The following is a 21,917-nucleotide window of genomic DNA, read 5'->3' as shown; positions in this document are numbered from 1 at the left end:
CTAAAATATAAATAAATAATATAAATACATAAATAAATATAAATAAACCTCTGAAAAAGGAATATACATTTATTTTGAACTTACCTCAGTATTCCCATCAATATTAAATTTTGCTGCTTGGATTTTTAGTCCACGTTTCAGATCACTTACAAAGCAGGTACGCACTTAAAATAAAATGAAACTTAGTTATGGTTTGTGATTGAGTCAATTTGGGTCCCTGTTAAAAAAATCCTAGTTAGCTTATAACAATTTATCCACAAATAAAAAAACCTTGCTGTTCATTGAGAAGTCATAAGAACTTGTGTTCATCTTCCATAAAAACCACATTAAAAACAAACAAACACCTATGAGGAAACTATTGTATTTTGATATTCCTTATAGAAAGAGTATCATAATAAAATAAATTTTAGCATCAATAAAATGTATATTTGAATATAATGTTACTTTGAACTAGACTGATCTTATATCTCTACATCTAATCTTATGTAACCCCCATCTATCTGATTCTTTTTTTTTAAATCTTGGTTAGTTAGAATACAAAGCCAAATTTTGCTCCTAGTTACAGTAACATTCCTTAGTTTTCAGTTTTTTGGCATGACTATTTTCTCTCTCTTGCCACACCCCAATACTATCACTTTCCTTCTACTATATTACCATTTTTATTTCTATACTTTAAAATTTCTTCTTTTAAAGATTATATCTACTGCAAAGTACCTTTTATGATCAGCTATTTCAAGTTATTCTCAGAAACAGGTAATAAAACTTTTTTTTTATTTTTTAATCCTCACCCGAGGACATTTTTCCATTTTTTGTTCAGGTAGAGTGGGAGGGAGAGAGAGGAACAGAGAGAGAGAAAGAGAAACATCGATGTGAAAGGAACACATCAAGTGGCTGCCACCCGCACAACCGACCAGGGCCGGGGACAAACTGCAACCGAGGTACGCGCCCTTAGCGGGAACCGAACCCGGGTTTCACAGGACCGCAGGCCGACACTCTAACTGCTGAGCCAAACCGGCTAGGGCTTTTTTTATTTTTTATTTTTATTTTATTTTTTTAATCCTCACCTGAGGACATTTTTCCATTTTTTTGTTCAGGTAGAGTGGGAGGGAGAGAGAGGAACAGAGAGAGAGAGAGAAACATCGATGTGAAAGGAACACATCGAGTAAACTTTTTTTTTAAAGTAGAAATAAAATAGATGTTGAGTGGAAGAAATCTAATGACTTGGTTAACTACTTACAAAACATAGATATATATTTACATATATAAATTTATTTTTTTTACTAATTCAAAATATATTTAAGAATCTATAATATGCTAATATGCTAGATAGTAAGCTAGGTGCTCAAGTTACTTATATATTTTATTTTATTCAAAAGTCCTAAGAACTACCTAAGAAAAGTAATGCCTAGCCTACAAGATCACATGTAGTTGGCAGGGAAAGGTGCTCTTCTTTAAAGAAACCAAATTCAGCCCCAGCTGGTTTGGCTCAGCGGTTAGAGCGTTGGCCTACGGTCCTGAGAGACCTGGGTTCGGTTCCCGCTAGGGGCATGTACCTTGGTTGCGGTTTGTCCCCGGCCCTGGTTGGGTCGTGTGGGTGGCAACCACTCAATGTGTCCCTTTCACATCAATGTTTCTCTCTCTCTCTCTCTCTTTCTCTCTCTCCCTCCCACTCTAGCTGAACAAAAAAATGGAAAAAAATGTCCTCGGGTGAGGATAAAAAAATAATAATAATAAAGAAACCAAATTCACTTAAAAGCCAAAAACAGATAAATTACATTTAAAAATTTTTAAATAATTTTTAAAAATTCAGTAATTAAACTACATAAGTAACTAATATGAGCGTGAGTGTTGCATGGTTGTTTTCATAGAAATGGGTTCCTACTGTTCATATTATTCAGCAACAGCTTTTTCCCTTAATATGGACAAACTTCCAAATCAATACATCTAGATCTTTTAAATAAAATTTTATTTTTCTTTATTGGTTTTTAGAGAGAGAAAAAGGGAGGGAATAGACAGAAATAAGAATGAGAGAGAATATCGACTGGCCACCTCTAGCATACCCCCCAACCTGGCATGTGCCCCCAACCTGGGCATGTGCCCCGACCGGGAATCAAACCTGCGACCTCCTGTTGCATGCAATGCTCAGCCACTGAGCCACACTGGCCAGGCTAGATCCTTTTTAACAGTACTCCTTATTATGAAGTTACCAAATTTCATTCAACATTCCCATCCTGAATGGGATGCCCACTTTCAATTTTAATATGCCAGATTGCTTTCCATAAAGGTCAATCTTCAATCCTATGTATTTTCCCACAGTCTCACAAATATTGGGTGTCTATCTTTCACATTTTTACCAACGTGATGTGTTTCCCAGAAAAATGGAAAAGTTAAACATCTTATAAACATACATAAGTGGGATGATATATAGAAAGAAACACACTAAATCATTCACAATTTTTACATCATGGGGGATAGAACTGGAAAAAGGGAAGTGAAACTTTGAAATTTACTTGAGATATTTCTGTATTATTTGAGAAACTGTAATAAGCATGTGCAAATGACTGAAATTTTACAATCGTAGAAATTTTAGGTAATTATGCCACATAAGTAAGCAATATAATAAACAAGATCCATTTTGCAGCCCTAGATCTAACTCTACCTACTGTGTGACACTGAACAAATCGTTCAAGGCCCCAATTGTTCCAGATTCTGTTTAACTCTAAAATCCATTATTGTCTAATTCTCTGTTAAATATTTAGAATATTAATTTTACATGATACTCTCAGTACTAAAGAACATTGAATTATATTTTAAATGCTTTTCCTTTTAGTGAATCAAAATATGAGAAAACTCAATTTAAACATTATTTAAAAAGCCAGGCCGGTGTGGCTCAGTGGATTGAGCATTGTCCCACGAACTGAGAGGTCCCAGTTCAATTTCCTGTTAGCGCATATGCCCGGGTTGCAGGCTTGATCCCTAGTAGGGAGCATGCAGGAGGCAGCTGATTGATGTTTCTCTCTCATATCGATGTTTCTATCTCTCTCTCTACCTTCCTCTCTCTCTCTAAAAAGTCAATAAAAATATATTTGAAAATAAATAAATTAAATAAACATTATAATAAAAATGCACTCTAGCAAAGAAGTAATATACCTTATTAAAACAAACCCAATATACTTTGGCCCCACTGTAGAATTTCTGAAGTCAGTAAAATGTCTAACCTTATAAAAATATATTGAAAAACTTGAGTGAAAATAAAAAAAACTACAAACATAAAACCAGTGGTTTTCTTAAGCAAGTTAACTTATTTCAGAATATGCAAAGTACTAATTCCCTAGTACCCCTGCATACTAAATCAACAATGGAGATGTTTCTTTAATAACATATCATAAATAATGACAAAAGCTTACATAATTCTGGAAAAGAAAATTATTTACATTATTCCACAGCCTATATAAAATATATTTTCAATATTACACAATAAATTTAATATATTTCTTATCTGTATACATATTTTAAAACATATGCCATCCAAACCAATACTAAAGAATCAAAGGGACAAAAATAAGAACTTAATTTTTACCTTTAATGTCCTCTAAGACACCTTCTGGAATTGAACCTAAAACAGAAATTTTATTTAAAACTATAGAACTCTAATAATAAGCACAAATAGTCTCTTATATTGCATTCACATTTCCATTTCAGGAAAAAAAAAATTTTTTTTTTTGCATTTATCTTCAGATAGAGCAGGAGGGAGAGAAGGGGGAAGAGCGAGAAACATCAATGTGAGAGAGACACATCGACTGGTTGCCACCCACACGACCCCAACCGGGGCGGAGACAAACTGCAACTGAGGTATGTGCCCTTAGCGGAATCCGAACCCAGGACTCTCTGGTCCATAGGCCAAAGCTCTACCACTGAGCGAAAACGGCCAGGGCAAAATTTTTTAAAAATATAAGTACAGCCCTGGCCGGTTTGGCTCAGTGGTTAGAGCGTCCGCCTGCGGTCCGGAGAGGCCCGGGTTCGGTTCCCGCTAAGGGCATGTACCTCGGTTGCAGTTTGTCCCCGGCCCTGGTTGGTCGTGCGGGTGGCAGCCACTCGATGTGTCCCTTTCACATCGATGTTTCCCTCTCTCTCTCTTCCTCTCTCTCCCTCCCACTCTGTCTGTACAAAAAGTGGAAAAATGTCCTTGGATGAGGATTAAAAAAAAAAAAATATATATATATATATATAAGTACAGGCCTGGCCAATTCAGCTCAGTGGATTGAGCATCGTCTCATGGACTGAGAGGTCCCGGTTGGATTCTCTATCAGGGCACATGCCCAGGTTGCAGGCTCTCCCACATAGGGGGCGTGCAGGAGGCAGCTGATAGATGTTTCTCTCTCACATTAATGTTTCTTATCTCTCTCTCTGTTCCTCTCTAAAAGTCAATAAAAACATATTAAAAAAATATGTGTATTAAATTTTTTTTAAAAGCCAAACAGAGCCCTGACCGGTTTGGCTCAGCAGTTAGAGCGTCGGTCTGCGGAACGGAGAGACCCAGGTTCGGTTCCCGCTAAGGGCACGTACCTCGGTTGCAGTTTGTCCCCGGCCCTGATTGGGTCGTGTGGGTGGCGACTACTCGATGTGTCCCTTTCATGTCGATGTTTCTCTCTTACCCACTCTATCCTTCCCTCCCACTCTATCTGAACAAAATATTGAAAAAAAAAATAAAATAAAATAAAAGCCAAACAGAAAAATTAAATTTGCTTTTAGGAAAGAAACTTCATCATTCAAAGCCAAGCCAAAGCACCGAAGTTAATGCCAGATGTGTACAAAGCACTATTGGATGTCATTACTCATAAATTTGATAAAAACAAAACACCTTAAAAATACAGTAGAATAATTGGCATTAGACAGAAATGACCTTTTCTACCATAAGAGAAAAAAAAATCTTTTTCAGCATAAAAAGATTTGTTGGTTATCTGTGATACTTAGAAGAAATATAGGGCTTAAACACAGTTATTTTTCTTTTACAAAAAGTGAAGTTTCAAGTTTGCTTATCTTTCCTGTGATAATAAATGACTGTCAGCAACAGTCTTCATAAGAAGACTAACTTTTTTCCTTCAAGGTAAAGGCAACATTTTAAAAACTAAGTGAGAAAGTACCTAGTCAAAGAAATCTATACAATATAGGAAGCCTTTAGAAGATGGCTATTTGGATATATGATTTTGTTGCCAAAAATCTTGTTTTCCAAATCGAACTCAGAAACAAAAGTTTCTAACCTAAATATAAAATCTAAACTCAGAATTTTAACCCATTGTTAAACATGTAAAAATATTCTGATTGATTTATAAGAACAAATTATTTACATCAAGGAAGATAGAAATGTACAGTTGAAAAAGGAATCACAATTTAATAAGGATAAAAACATGCACTTTTTCCACCTGGATCTATATGTCAGCTATATTTTTAAGTTGTAACAGCCATTGAAAATAAGTATTAAAACAAACTAAACTTAAAAACAACACCTTCACAATTTAAACCATAACCTTTAAAAAGTAATAATATTTAATCACATTGCTTTTTTGAGAAGCAAAATATTTTATAATTAATAAGCATGACTTTAGAATTATTTTACCTTTAATTTCCTGTCCTTTTCAATTTCTTTAGTATGTTTTACTATCTAGTAATAGTAGTACACACATAGTTAATAAACAAGCAAACATACACATTGAAAGTAGGTGCTCAAAATCTTTTTACTGATGGGGCCAGTGTATGATCATAAAGTTTTAAGACTCTTATCCTTAAGTGTTAAAATTTATCTCATTAGAAGATAAATATTTCCAGAAGATTTAAATCTGGCTATAAAAAATGAGAGAAATGTAACTAAGTTATAAGAACTTACTATTTAAGAATAGATGCTAAAAACTACAGAATTCCACAACGGCTATACTCTCATTAGAAATATTCAAATAAATCCCAACATGTGCTAAAGACATTTGGTAATATGAAATACAGTTTTCTTTAGACAACATGCGAGACAGGCTTGAAAATAAAGTGCTTAGTTTAGCTGGGTGTAGATGCTGCTTTGGAAAGGGACTCCTTAATCGTACTGTTCACTTTTCAAATCAATGTACTTAGGTTAGCTTTTATAAGTTATAAGGTACTTCAGTATATTCATTCTTTTTTGAACTTGGAAATACTAAATAGAAGAGGCTCATTCAAAATTCAGGTAAGGAAACCAAGTATGAGTAAGACTTGCATCTAATTTTTGCTAAGGACTTGACAAGAGGTATCTTAAATGTATTTGCGTTTCTGATCCTAAGTGGGTCCTTCAGCAAATAGTGACATATTTATTTTTTTAATTCCTTAATTAGTTGATCTACAAGGCTAACTATCACAAACATAGATCTGGGGGAATATGAGAGGGAAAAATGAGGGAAAGATTAGAATCAGAGTCCAAGAAAGGGTGTCTAAAACATACAGTTCAAAATTTTAAGAAAATGTTGCAATGTTTTAAAGAAGACCTCTATTAAGAATATCTTGGGATATTACACTGAACTCATTCTCTTTGGATATATTTTATAAATTAACTGTCATCATGATATACTAAAAGGGTAGCAAAGTTTATCTGGAATAGAAAAATTATAGTCTGATCTATAGAATGAAGAATGTTATTATCTTAACTACCAAAAAAATAGGAAAGTAACATATGCAAGGATAAATGTCCTAAAAATCTGCCTTTCTCTTTCCAATGTTTATTCAGTGCCAAAGCACTATATTAGGTGCTACAGATTGAAAAGTAAATAAGACAGGAGTCCTCCAAGCCTACTGAAGGAAACTGGTAAGCTAACAGGCAAATGTGTAATATGTGCTATAATCAATACTGCTGAGGGCTTAACAGATGTGTGTGTGTGTGTGTTGGCGGCGGGGGGGGGGGGGGCAAATTATTCTGCTTAGGGAAAATAAGGAAGGCCTCAAAATTAAGATGACATTCCAGCTGAGTCATGAAGAGGGGTCAAAAACCCAACTATGCACAGAAAAACATACTAGGTAAAGAAATAGAATAAAGGAAGGCACAGGGTTGTAGAAGAACTATGGTGCTTGGAAGACCATATGAAATTTACTGTAGCTGAAATAAGATGCCAAAGGGTTGAGTTTAGCAGTTAAAGCTAAGAGGTAGAATAAAGAAACATGTGTATCAAACGAATGATTTGGATTTTAGCCTGTGGGAACCAGTAAAAGTTCTCAAACAAAAGAGCAATGTAATCACTGTTGTTTGGTTCAAGTTATTCCTAGCAACAATGTACAACAGACTGAGTCAGTCCAGAGAATAGGCTCCTGTAATAATCCAAGCAAGCAATAATGAGGGCCTAGTTTACAATGTCCTCATTTCAGATGTTCAGTGGTGCGGATGATTGAAAAAAAAAGAGATAAAATTTGAAAGAGATTTCTAAGGGAGAATCAAAAGGACTTGATAACTCCCAGTTTTCTAAAATGGGAGATAAAAAAAAATTACTATTCTAAGAATGGTTCACTGAAATAAATTGAGAGGAAGAGCTAATGTGTTCACTTAAGTTTTAAGTTTGATGTGCCTAGAGACATGCCTAGTTTATATCTAATAATCAGCTGGAAATATGAAATAAAATTTAGAAGAGGGGTCAGACCCAGGGATATGTTTGAGAATCAACAGCATTCCTGAAAGTCAAGGGAATAGATGATATCAAGAGTACATGATAATCAACAATGTCAAAAGTTCTACAAAAAATAAAAATGACTAAAATTAAACTACTGGATTTGGTGATGAAAAGCTCGATAATAACCTTATAATTGGAGCAAGGTCATCAGAGTGATGTGGGAGAAGAAAATAACTATGCAATGGGGTTAAAAAATATATAAGTTGAAAATGAAAAGGGAATAATGTAAACCACTCTTAAATAGTTTAAAAATGATTTTACCCATCACAGAAGGAAGGCTCTGTTCTTTAGCAGCACTTGTGTCAACAGTACATTGTTCTAGTAGTTGAGTTTCCAACTCCCTGAAGGTTAAAAAAAAGTTACTGGAATTAAAATATGGCAACTGATATCCTTTTCTTATTGAATACATTTACTACATAATGCATTACTATGTTTAAATAAAAGAAGTTTTATCTTTAAAAGATGAATACACTAAAGACTATCAGAGGATGAAGTAAGTAACATTAAACATCCATATTATAAGTCCTCTATTGAACACTGTCACAACATTAGCATCTGTTTTTTGTGGCACAGGTAAAGAAAATGTGCTAAATTCCAAGAAACTTACCTGTGCAGAGCTTTTCCTCCTAGGGGTAGTGCTCCCCAACAATTTAGTATTGGGATTCCTTCATATATCTGTAGGGTAGTCAAGGATATTACTATTTTAGGAGATAAAAAGTGATTTACTTGATATTTTCCTCACCTTCTGCCACATTGTTCTAAATCAGCAAACTGCTATTTTTTATCTTTAAAAGTTACAGAAAAATCAGTCCTTTTTCATATTCTTTTTTTTAAAAAAAAGGTTAAACACACACACACACACCACACAGAATTCCCTAGTTAATGCTGGGTTGTCCAATAACGTAGCCACTGACCACATATAGCTTTTCAGCACTTGAAATGTGGATAGTCTATATTCAGATGTGCAATAAGAATAAACCTTATACCAATTACCAAATTGAGATTTAATACAAAAAAGTCTCTGTAAAATATCTTATTATAATTTTTATATTTCTTGTTCTCTTTCATTTGTACTTTTAAAAATGTAGCTTAGGAAAATTTAAAAATATATATGTCTCACATTGTATTTCTATTAGACAGAGCTGAGAGGACAGTGTGCAATATTGCACTGAGGATTTGCTACCTTATTTTATATATTGTTTTTGCTGATGTCCTGTCAGCATAAAATTTATAAAAGAAAAAAGTATATTGGTAAAGCACTGGCTATGGTGACAAACATGGGTATATACCTTGGCTATATGCTTATATGACCTTGAGTTAACTACCTATCCAAACTTTCAATCTTCTCATTTATATAATGAGAATAATACTTAAGTTATAGGGTTGCTAACGAGACTTACACACAAAATAGTTTGTATTTAAAAAAGCTATTGCCTACTTTAGTTCCTTAGAAGTTAATGATTCTTGATTTGCCTGTAATATTTAATTAGAAGTATTTCTTCTAATAAATAAATGTAAAATCAAAATTGTCTATGAGTCTTACATGTATTTCAACCTCTATTTCAATGTAGCAATATCTACTGTAATATTTCTGAGATACATATACTCTGCTCAAATGCTTCTAATGACAAGGAGTATATCCATTTATAATCAGTAATTCCATTTTGGGACAGCTTGAATTACTGGAGAGTTTTTCCTTATGTTGTGAATGATATAAAAACTACAGCACTTACTGAGCAAGTTACCACGTGCTGGATCCATTGCTAAATATTTTAGATTCGTTACCTCTCTCAAGTCACACAACACCCCTATCAGCTGGAATTATTATAATTCCCATTTTAAGGAAACGGAAACTGAGGCCCAAAGAGACTAAACCACTTTTTTGTTGTTGTTAATCCTCACCTGAGGATGTTTTCCAATGATTTTTAAAGAAAGTGAAAGGGAGGGAGGGGGAGGAGAGAGAGAGAGAGAGAGAGAGAAACATCAATATGAAGAGAGGCTGGAATCAAACCCAAGACCCTTCAGTCCCCAGGTGAATGCTCTAACCCCCTAGTCAAACCGGCCAGGTGAGGTTAAGTTACTTGAGCAGCATCATACAACTAGTAAGAGGCATAGCTGAGATTTATGCATATTTGATTCTAATTCATATTCATAAGCCCTCTGCCACACTACTGCCATGACAGCTCTGAAGATAAAAAAAGAAAAATGTAGGGGTTATGAGTTTTCCTCTGTCAGCCCTGAGGCTGCCCGACCTTCCTTGGCATTAATCTCTTCCCGTGAGTCCACGATTTCAGACTCATGAAGGAATCATCTACAGTTTCTGAGAACCTAACCTCCATCCTGTCCTACCTGAAATGCGTTGGGCGTTAAGTTAGACTTGTGACTGGGATGCTGGAAAATTAGTTCCAGTTTCCTGTTAGTATCTTTTGTAACTTTGTCAACCACTTTCCCTGTAGATTTCCTACACTGTCCACAGAGAAATGAAATTAAAAAAAAAGAAAAAGAAAAAGGTATTCAATATTCCACAGTGAGCCTTTCAGCTTTTGAGGGCAGATTTCATGTCACAATTACATTTTAATTTTTCTTGATTTAATTTTCACATTTCAAGTTTCTCCAATTACTATCTGTATAATCTTTTCTTAGAACTTGACTATCCTAGTCAACTTCTCTAGCGTGTCCAATTAGCTGATGTTCCTCTTAAGAAATGAAGTGGTTAGAGCACTGGCCCGTGGACCAGAGAGACCTGGGTTTGGTTCCCACTAAGGACATGTACCTGGGTTGCAGTTTGTTCCTAGACCCAGATGGGGTTGTGTGGGTGGCAACCAGTCACTGTTTCTCTCTCTTTCTCTTTCTCCCTCTCTCCATCCCACTCTATCTGAAGATAAGTGCGAAAATGTCCTCGGGTGAGGATAAACAAAACAAACAAACAAAAAAAGAAATGAACATAATATTCACAAGGTCTGACCTCTGGAGTATATACTGGGACCAAATCATAATAATAATATCTACAAAAAGTAAATTTAAGTCTCACAATCCTGTGAATTTTTTCTACATGGTAATTCATATTTGTACATGGTAACCCAAAAGAGTTTGATGCAATAAAAACCATTTGTAATTATTTTACAGTAGACTAAAAACTACAAAATTAGCTGGCTGACAAAAAAGATACAGGTAACACCAGGCTTTCCCTATATCCACAATCCAGGACCATGGCAGAGTTTATCCCAAGCGTCAGAAGAGCCATTAGATGGCTTGGAGCAAGCAAGACAGATGGAACCTAGAAAACAACAAAAGCACAATGAGTATCAATAGTTGAAGTATCTTCCTTACATTTCAAATATATTTAAAAAAAATAATGGGAATATTATATTTATATTATATCTAGTCAACAATTTTACGGCATTCAATTAAGAACTAGTTTGTTGATTTATTTGGATTTACACATAAAAAATTTTTGTAATAAATAAAAAAATTCTTTACATTTTCTAAGTTGTTTCATTCCAAAATAAAGCATTAAAAAAATTCTTGTTCTCTCTCTTGGTAGGAAAAATGAGAGAGACAAAAGAGGTCTAGAACATAAATTCGGAGGAAAATGCTAAATTAAAAAAAAAAAAATGATGCCTTTACTATCAAAACAAAAATACAGGGAAAAAATTCTTGATTATCTTTATTCACAGTTTATAATATGAACTATATTTTTAAAATATTATAATATAACAGTTAAAATTAAATAGAAGATGCCCCGGCTGGTGTGGCAAGGTGGTTAGAGCATCGGCCTGCACACCGGAGGGTTGTGGGTTTGTTCACCAGCCCGTCTGGGTGCTAGAGAGGCAACAGATTAATATCTCTCTCTCCTTCTCTCTACCCCTCCCCTCCCTCCCTACTTCCCTCTCTAAAAATCAATGGAAAAAAATATCCTCAAGTGAGGATTAACCAAAAAATAAATAAATAAATAAATAAACAAACAAACAAACTGAAGAACTAAAAAAATGTGTCACATTTTTCAGTGAGAATTTGCCAGATCTGGTGACATTCCAAATATTAGATAAATATTCAATCAAAACATGAAAGTCCATCACCACCAAGTAGACAACAAAATATCTGAGGCTATATATACCTTATCTAAGTAGACATAGCAGGTATTCGAGTCATATACGAGATAAGGATACACAAACACAACTAAAACTCTATAAATAAAGGCAGAGAATTATCTATTTATTCAGATAAGAGCTGAAGTGATTTAAAAAAATTATTTTTCTTTATTGATTTTTAGAAAGACAAGAAGGGAAGAGGGAGAGAAAGAGAGAAACATCGAAGAGAGAGAACATCGACTGGCCTCCTCCTGCATGCCCCTAACTGGGGATCAGGCCCACAATCCGGGCATGTGCCCTGACTGGGAATGGGTCGACACTCAACCACTCAGCCACACTGGCCAGGCTGAAGTGATTTCTTGTTTTGTCTGTGTTCTCCCTAATGCAAACGATTTTTAATCCTAAATCTATGACATCAATAAGTATTAAAGGTATATAACCTGTTTCTGTCTTAATACACTATTAACTTAGAAATATATGTATTTTTAAATACGTTTTTATTGATTTTTTTAGAGAGAGAGGAAGGGAGAGAGAGAGAGAAATATCGATGTGAGAGAGAAACATCAATCAGCTGCCTCCTACACGCCCCCTACTGGGGATTAAGCCTGAAACCTGGGCATGTACCCTGACCAGGAATTGAACCAGGACCTCTGAGTCCATGGGATAATGCTCAATCCACTGAGCCACAGTGGCCAGGCCTAACTTAGAAATATTAACTGCCCTTACCTCATAAAGACATTATTATTTTTGATATATTCTGAGTTCAGTAGAATGTATGAAAAATACACTTATATGTGCTAATTTCTTATATGCTGTGCACATTTTATACAATCTTCTAGTTTCCCTTGCTGAAAAACCCTAAATTCCTAAGGCAGAGATTTAAAAAATTTTAAGTAATAAAGATTCTCTGTTTGATCTTAGAATATGAAATTTAACAATCTTAAATCATAATTTTGGCCCTTAAAATAATCTTGACACCTATGAAATGAAAGTTATAAAAAATAGTACTAATATCAAGGCATAAGAGTTAATCCTGGCACTGCCTACCTACTCTAAGGGAAACATTACTTGAATATTCCATTTAATAGGAATTTAAAGCCTAAAATAAAAGAACTGAAGAATTTAGAGCACTCAGCATAACTGAAGAATAGAAACTAGAAAGACCTGGAAGAAACACATCATAAACTCCATAGTACATAATATACCTTTAAATTCTAAAAAAAAAAAAGTCCCCAAACAGAAAAACTTATATTGAAATAAATAAATAATAGAAGGATCAATAAGAAGAAATCTTCCTTTATCTAAGTAGTGAATGAAATGCTAATTATGCATGAAATAACTATAAAAAGAAAGAAAATACATAGTAAATTTCAGGAGGCTTCAGTTTTACTCTGTTATCTGGTTCCTTAAATGCACTGTGTCATACATACAATGAAGAAAATAAATAAGGACCGTTAGTTGAAGATTTAAGTTCCTACCAAAAAGAACAACATATAAAACAGATACCTCAAAATACTTGAAAAGAACTCGAGTGAGTGTCTCTCTGAAGTGGGAAGGACATAATACCGACTCAATAACCACGACTCGTCGATCTCTGGGATTCACCAAGAGATGCCTGAAAAGTGATAGTTTTGTTTTTATAAGTAAATAAAAGTTTGTATTCATTCTGGTACATAATGCAATTTGTGAAGAACAGAGAAACTATACTACATTAGTTTAAGATGCTTTATGACAAAAAGACACCTTCATTTTATTACTCAGGAAAGATAACATTCCTGACTTCTTGATATATTTCATGCACTGTGTCAGAAACGAAGACAAAACAATAGCCTACTATGAATAATTTGAGTTATTAAAAAGACATTTTCTTTCTTTAGGTTACAAAAGAAAGAAAAAAATATATGGTCACAAAACTCCAAATATAATGTAAGTTTGTAACTTGGAAAATATAAATACCTGATGCTTCTATTATCAGAAATTACCATTTTGTATATTTTCATTATTGTATATGTTTATGTATATATTTTAACAGAAATATTCATTCCATAGTTGTTATGCAACCTTTTTTTTCCTATTATCAATACATCGAAGACACTTTTCTGTATCAGTACATATAGATACAGAACTCTTTCTTTTTTTTTAATCTTCAAATAGAGTGGGAGGGAGGGGGGAAGAGGAAGAGAGAGTGAGGACAACGAACGAACAAGATTTGATTTGTTTTCAATATTTCCTTATGCTTGACTGTTTTCTAGTCTTCAAATATATTTGGAAAAAGATGAAAATAAGCAAGTAAAAATGGCAATGGAATTCAACATATTTTTTCCCATCAGATGTAACATAGCTAAATATCACTGTGACTGGCATTAGGAGAATCTAACCACAGAAGCTGGGGATGGGGGGGGGATAAAATAGCATTGCATCCTACCTGAAATACAGTATGTGGATAAATTCCTTTAGGTAGGAATATAATTCTTCTGTATTGATATTATACTGAACAACTTTGATAGGCTATAAAAAATTAAAATGATTTGTTAATTTATAGTAATAAAATATTTTCAAATTAAAACATGCTTATTTATTTTACCAATGCATTTTCTGGTAATGAGTCAAAAGCAATTTATATTGAGAATAAATGAAAACATTAAATGTAGATTAATCACTTACATTAGGAATCATTAAGAATTGGTATGTCCACAATGAGGGAATTTTTTTTATTGTGGACTATAAAAGTGTGTACCCATAAGTAAGTAAAGAGCTGTGCTCATTTGCATTTTTCATTCATCAGATTTATCATTTTGGCAGGAGTGACAAAAAAAAATCAGCATTGACTAAAAAGCAGCAAAGGCTCCAGACTTTGTCCAGTCTCTCTCAAAGCACTGACACTTTATTTTTTGTAACATCACCCAACTTGACTACTTGTAAGATGTCTACCTTCCTGTTAGACTATAAGCACCACTTGACAATAACTATTTCTGGCTTGCTGATGATATATCCTCCTTCAATTGATACAGTGCAAAGCACAAAGTATATAGCTAAAAAAAAGTATGATAAAAATGAAAACAAACACAATTAGCACTAAAGCAGTATATATGCAAACACTACCAAACCATGAGTGCTAGATCAACTCAAATATATAACAAGGTTTCATTTATAATCCTCAGAAAACTTGAAGTACTGTGATGCATCATTGTTGGACCTTTCTTCATTTACTCTTTTAAAGGAAAAACCATCAGCTCAGCTAGTTTCCTGATTTCACGTAGCTGAAAGATTCTGAACCATTTTTAGCTGAATATAGATCTTCACATACATTTGTCTTTTTAAGAATAAGATAAGAGCTGACAGCACTAAGAAAAGTGCCAAGAAGAATATGAAAGTTCAAGGTCCAGTCAGGAATCTATCTAGTAATCTATCTAGTAACACAGGAACATCAATTATTATAAAACAAAACAATGTGAAAAATGAATAGACAGGAACTTCCATCACATTTTGAGTACCATACCACAAGTATCTACTATATTTCTGGCTTGTCTAAGGATTCGAAGAAAATTTAAAAATCAATAAAATGATTTCTTAATCAAGCACAATTAAAAAGATTTCTGAATCCATCCATATATTTCATATGTTGATCTTAATGATGCATCCCAATACCAAATATAAACTGATGTTCTAGTCTCTTCTGCTACATGTGCTTTTACAAAACCGAACGTGCTCATAGTCAATTGCTAAATAAGGGAATACTGTCTATATTAATGTGAAATTTGTATTAGTTCATATGAGGCAGGAGGAAATGAAAATATGATGAGTTATTACCTTCATCAAGAAAAAGCAAGTCATCAATCTAGTGGCCACACAAGTAGGTATCTTTTAGATCTATTTTTAAAAAGTTTATATGATCCTATGTACCAGGGTCCCCTTCTCAGAGTGGACCCTTTTATGGACTCTTTATTGGGCTGCATTTACTCTTAGTCCCACCTTAACAATACCCCACTGGCTGGCTCAGAAATCACTTTCATCTGCATTGTCTCAGTACACACTGACCAACATTTTCAATCCATCATTTCTTTTCATTTTTAATATCCCCAAGACAGCCTCCAGCCACATTCAATTGGAAGCGAAAGCTGTTCTGATTTTTTCCTGAGGGACCAATTATTGTTTTTGCTAGTGCTCTGATTACAAAGTTATATGGGTTTATGTGGTCTACCCCAACCCTGTTTTTTTTTCATAAGCCTGTTTTTGTTCATGATCAAAGTGAGGATTTTCAGTACCACAAATATTAAGTTACAGCAAAAATATCTGTACTTGATTTTAACAGGTGAATTTTTGGCATGGAAAAGTATTCTTTCTATTGTTCTACAATTCCTGATTTGCCAAATTAGCTTTGGCAAAAAAATGTCTTTTAAAAAATGTTTTATTTTGTTTTTTAACACAGGAGGGATAAAAAACGTTTTTCACAGTTCTTTGGATCTTGGAAGTACAGATAATGGGCTGATACCCAGCTTATATTTTGAACAGAGGAAGAATAAAGTTATTCTATAATTATATTACATAATAAAGCTCAGAAAATTATTTTACTAAGGTTAAAATCTTTTTCTTGATATTATATAATTCTATCTATATAAAATGTACAGAAGAGGCAAATCTTTAGAGAGACTATGAGTGGTAGGCTGGTGGCGGGAATAGGGATACACTATAAACAGGCATTAGAGATCTCATTGGGATGACAAAAATGTTCTAAAACTGGATTATGGTGATGGTTACAAAACTTAATATATTTACTAAAAAAAAAATCATTGAATTGTACACTTAAACAGGTAAGTTTTATGGTATGCAAAATTAAACTAAATAAAGATTTAAAACATTTTTCTTGGAATACAGTCATAAGGCATATAGTTAGCACTGTTCTAATCAATCTTATTTGAAGTCACATTATAAAGTACAGTATTTATTGGTAATTTGTTTAAAAAATACCTTAGGCATGCCAGCTTTTTTTATCACACTAGGAATTATGCATCTTGGACTGGTTTCTCCAGCAAATCCACACCTGCAAATAAACAGAATGAAACACTCAACTTATAACAGTCTTTCTATATATGTATCACAGAAACAAGTTTTTATATTTGTTTAAAAGCAGTAGACATAAAGACATCTGCAAACATCTCTGACGCATACAAAGGGATAAAAAAAAACAAAAACCAAGAAAAAGTTAATCCCATCTATTTATAATTGTACATGAAAGGTAAAAAGTTTTTTTAAATTAGCAACACTGACAATATATCAGTTTTTAGGGCACCAATTACTTTTGTTTTAAATTTTACCTAAATTTTAGGCAACCCATCTCGATAACCCTGGATCTGTACTATATCATTTGATTTCAATCATATAAATAACTTATAAGTGCATCATTCTATTACTAGCTTCTATACTGACATGTTTTCTTTAGGCTTATTTTTTAATCTATGAATATTTGACATAGCTAGAATCACACTATTCAAACACCATACTCATACGGTAGGCTTCTGCCTATATTTAGTCTGCATCACTATCATTTTTAAAAAATACACATTTCATCCTTTTATTTAATTTAATTAATTAATTTCTTATCCTCACCTGAGGACATTTTTCCAATTTTTGTTCAAATAGAGTGGGAGGGAGAGAGAGGAAGAGAGAGAGAGAGAGAGAAATATCGATGTGAAAGGTACACATCGACTAGTTGCCTCCCACGTGACCCAACCAGGGCCGGGACAAACTGCAACTGAGGTACCTGCCCTTAGCGGGAACCGTACCTGGGTCTCCCTGGACCGCAGGCTGATGCTCTAACCGCTAAGCCAAACCGGCCAGGGCTTATTTTATTTTTAAATTTTCTTTCTTTATTGATTTGGGGGGGGGGGGGCGGGGGGGACAGAAACATCAATGAGAGAGAACATTATGTTCCCTGACTGGGAATCAAACCAGCGACCTCTTGGTGCATGGGTTGACACTCAACCACTAAGCCACATGGGCCAGTCACATTTCGTCCTTTTAAAAAACTATTCTTGCCCAGACAGTGTGGCTCAGTGGAGTGAGCATCACCCCACGGACTGAGAGGCCCTGGTTTGATTCCAGCTCCAATTCCCTCTGTGGCTCCCAATCCAGCTTGCCGGCTCGATCCCCAGTAGGGGGCGTGCAGGTGGCAGCCAACTGATTTTTCTCTCTCCCCCTTCCTCTCTAAAAAATCAGTTAAAACATTTTTATTTCCTCTGGCCCATTTGGCTCACCCGTTAGAGCGTCAGCGCTAGCAGACCAATGAGTCATGGGATTGATTCCAGCCAAGGGCACATACCTCAGTTACCATTCGACCCCAGCCCTTGGTTGGGGTCGAGCAGGAGACAGTCACTCCATGTGTCCCTTTCACGTCCATGTTTCTCTCTCTCTCCCTCCCACTCTATCTGAACCAACCAAACAAACAAAAATGGAAAATATATTTATCATCACCTGAGGATAGTTTTGCATTATCTTCAGATAGAGCGGGAGGGAGAGAGGAAGGAAGAGAAAGAAACATACACGTGAGAGAGACACATCTATTGGTTGCCACCCGCACAACTCCAACCTGAGGTAGAAGAACCACAACGGAGGTAGGTGCGGAGGTAGGTGCCCTTAGCGGAATCGAACCTGGGACTTCCCGGTCCGTGGGCTGACGCTCTAACCACTTAGCCAAACTGGCCAGGGCAATTTAAACATATTTAAAAATAAGTAACTATTCTTTCTTGAGCATTTAGTATTTCCATTTCTGTTTCATGTTAGTAAAACAAAATTTGTTTAAAATGTTGCTAAAAAAGAATCCCCACTTAAGTTTAGTCTCAAGAGTATTTCTTTCTGTTCTAGTTTTCAGTACTGCTCTCCTTTTATTTATTTCCAAATAGCTCTTTCCATCTTCTACTAGTCACACCTCCGTGTTTACTTGCACCAGTGCGCCTCAATTTTCCCAGGATGCAACTCACCATCAGCTTCAATTCTTCTCTTTTACTTTACAGATTCATCTTATCACCCTTCTGGTGTCTTTGTCAATAGTCATTTTCCTGTATAGCAGATTTCTACTTCTCATTTCAACATACAGCCGAAATAATTATATTTGGGTGTCAGTAAACTTAAAAATATAAATTAATCCAAGGACTGCTTAATCCAATTCTGGTTGACCTGAGGTCCAATTCTTAAATAGGCTCTTTTGACCATTTACTCAATAAAGTTATTAAGTACTTACTATATGATAGGCATTATTCAGATTTTCTATACATCAAGATTTTCAAATGTTTCCATTTAAAATACATACAAGATGTAATTCCGGCTGTCACTCTCCTCTCTCTTGAGCCCAGTACAAGGACTCTCAACCTGAAGTCCAAGGACCACTGTGATATCCACCAATCCCTGAAACTATGTGCAAATATATTCAGTTTGTGTATATATGGCTTTCATTCGGTTGTTAAAGGAATCTATGCCACCAAAAAGGGTGAGAACCATTATTCTAGTGCTCACAAATTGCCTTTTAAAACATTAATTTTCCTAATCTAAGAGTTTACTTGCGGGGGGGCGGGGGGTACAATCTAGAGAGTCTCATCTACAGGATTTCACCTCTTCTATGTGTTCAGTCTCCCTATTCTTGGGGAGCAATGGCCCCATCTTGAACACATATCTGGGTTTCCAGCAACAACAGAAGCTCCATGCATTAAATATTTAATAATGGAGATCATCAAGCGTTACAATTCGATTGCTAGCTTCCTAAGCTGAGAAGCCCAAGGGAAGCGGGGTCTAGGTCATGGCTGTCACCCCTGCATGGGGGATTCCAAAGGGTCTGTCCAGTTTAGGGTAACAACCGGGGCATCGGCGAAGGCAATTCTCCCGAAGCCTCTTGGGCCTCTCTAGAAGTCAGAACCCGACCGCCCCCCGGATCCTCGGTATTCGCAGCGCCCCCGGGGGGAAGAATACGGGGCCATCGTTTGCGGAGGGGCTGGGCGGGGGTAGTGGAGACGTCGCAACTTGCCCGGTGAGCCAGCGGTGAGGACCCAGGCCGGACCTGGGTTTCGGCCTCACGCTCTTCCCCCCGGACGACCGCAGCCGGGGCGCGGCCACTCACTTGGTAAAAGCCTCTCCCAGATCTATCACGACCGCCGTTTTCTCCCCGCCGCTCCCCAGGCCCTCGTACAGCGGCATGGTGATAAAGCGGACAGTAACTCAGAGGGCGCGGACCCAGGGAACCGACGGGCCTCGGCTCTGAGGGGGCGGGGCCGGGGCGACGGCGAGCGGGTGGTGGCGACGGCGGGGGCCTCGCGCGGCCGAGGCGCACCGGCCCGGGCTGTCCCAGGCTGTGCCTCATTCCGCGTCGGACCCACCTACTCGAAGGGGACCCCGTCTGTAGGACTAGGGAGGGAGCAAGACTGCGCGTTCCGCCGCTGATCTGGGTGCGGGGGCGAGTTGAGTCCAGGAGATCAGGCGCGCCGGCCGCCCCGAGAGGGGCGGGGCCACCGCCGGGTCCTTCCCGCTGGGCACTCCCTCAAGGGGCGCTAGGTTGGAGGTGTGTTTTGCACGCCTATGGCGGGGTCTCTGGCGTCCACATGGTGGGCTGAAAGCTCAAAACAAGCTGAAAGAGAGAAGGCAAGAGGCTCAAGAACTTTGATTCGTGCTGACTTGGGCAAATTTTGCTGTGTCCGGTGTTTTGCCTATAACTTAAGCTTCTCGAGAAATACAGAGAATAGGTGTTATCTTACCTGTGCGAACCGAACCTGAGAGATTAAATTACGTTGCCAGTGCCACAACAGCAAAGCCAGAATTGGACCCTCAGACTTTATGATTTCAAAGCCTGTATTACTGGTGCTTTAGAGAAGAATACGTATAGACATTTAATTTGACAGCCATTCCGCTGAAAGTTTTCATTTTAATACAAAAAAATCCTTGATCTATGGAGAAACGGGGTGGTTTAATGGAAGGAACATTGAACCAAGCGTTCCTGTTTACTCGAAAACCGAGGAGCTGTATAACCCGAGAAAAATTAACTTTTCCTATGCTAGTTTGTGCACACCACAGGAATTCTATAATGTAGGTTGTTTACAACTTTACATTTCACAGCTCTCTTGTGTCCTGCTAAAATTGCTACGGAAACGAGTTATTGGCCTGGGTTGCTGTCTCCTTTTCCCCAGTATTTCTTTCATACCTGCTATAGATGCCTGAAACCTCCCTACAAGGGTAAGGTCTTAACATAATAATAGAGCCGGTGTGGCTCAGTGGTTGAGTGTCCACCCATGCACCAAGAGGTCCCGATTCAATTCCTGGGTGGGGCACATGCCCTGGTTGTGGGCCAAATCCCCAGTGGGAGGCATGCAGGAGGCAGCCAATGGATGTTCTCTCTTATCCATGTTTCTATCTCTCTCTCCCTTCTTCTCTCTCTAAAATCAATAAAGGGAAAAAATTAAAAAAAAAAAAAAACACATAATAATAGAGTTAAGGCTGTATAATGCAAAGGTGTGGACAATGTAATGTTAGTAGAATTCACCGATCAGTAATTTTACTGAAGCAAGTTGCCCGAGGTAAGATGAAGTTGGAATTGTAATGGGGGAAGAAAACTTCAAAAAAAAGTGAGATAGGATGAAACATTTTGCTTAATAGAGTCAGAGTGTTTGAACAGGACCCTTCACTCCGGTTCAAATTCTGTTTCTACCACCTTCTGTCAAGTCTCTAATATTCAAAATCATCCATTTTCATATCTGTAAACTGTCCTGCTACTTCAGGTGTTTGTGAGGATTGATTGAGATTATTGTGAAACAATTTTGAAATTACCAAGTGTTATTATTACCCATCCTGTCTGCTCACCATCTGTATTTGTTTCCCAGGGATGCCATAACAAAGTACTACGAACTGTGTGGATTAAAACAGATTTGTTCTCTTACAGTTCTGGAGGCCAGAAGTCCTACATTAAGGTGTTGACAAGGTCAGGCTCGCTCTGGAGGCTCTAGGGGACGATCCTTCCATGCCTCTTTCTAGCTTCTGGTGGTTGGCAGCAATCCTCGGTGTCCTTATCTTGTAGATGAATTACTCCAGTCTCTATCGTCATCATCACCTGGGCTTCTTTCCTGTATCTCTGCCATCATATGATGTTCTCTTCCCTGTATTTTCACATTCTTTT

At 36.4% G+C, this 21,917-nt stretch overlaps 1 protein-coding gene across 1 annotated transcript in view; it reads right to left on the bottom strand.

The window, feature by feature from the left end:
• The window catches only part of ACTR10 (actin related protein 10), a 29,645-nt gene extending 9,616 nt beyond the window's left edge, over positions 1-20,029 (bottom strand). Inside the window, exons 1-9 of the mRNA XM_036242084.1 lie at positions 19,875-20,029; positions 16,736-16,808; positions 14,193-14,275; positions 13,274-13,382; positions 10,846-10,953; positions 8,284-8,351; positions 7,938-8,017; positions 3,581-3,616; positions 85-164 (exon numbers count right to left, since the gene is read on the bottom strand). Of these exons, the coding sequence (XP_036097977.1) occupies positions 85-164; positions 3,581-3,616; positions 7,938-8,017; positions 8,284-8,351; positions 10,846-10,953; positions 13,274-13,382; positions 14,193-14,275; positions 16,736-16,808; positions 19,875-19,951 (714 nt within the window). The 5' untranslated portion in view covers positions 19,952-20,029. The remainder of the gene's footprint in view (positions 1-84; positions 165-3,580; positions 3,617-7,937; positions 8,018-8,283; positions 8,352-10,845; positions 10,954-13,273; positions 13,383-14,192; positions 14,276-16,735; positions 16,809-19,874) is intronic.
• Between the last annotated feature and the right edge of the window lie 1,888 nt (positions 20,030-21,917).

The sequence above is a fragment of the Molossus molossus genome, unplaced genomic scaffold (genome assembly GCF_014108415.1).
Source record: "Molossus molossus isolate mMolMol1 unplaced genomic scaffold, mMolMol1.p scaffold_m16_p_1, whole genome shotgun sequence".
Taxonomy (NCBI): Eukaryota; Metazoa; Chordata; class Mammalia; order Chiroptera; family Molossidae; genus Molossus; species Molossus molossus.
The sequence above is the reverse complement of the archived record's forward strand: the minus strand, read 5'-3'. Positions and strand labels throughout refer to the sequence as shown.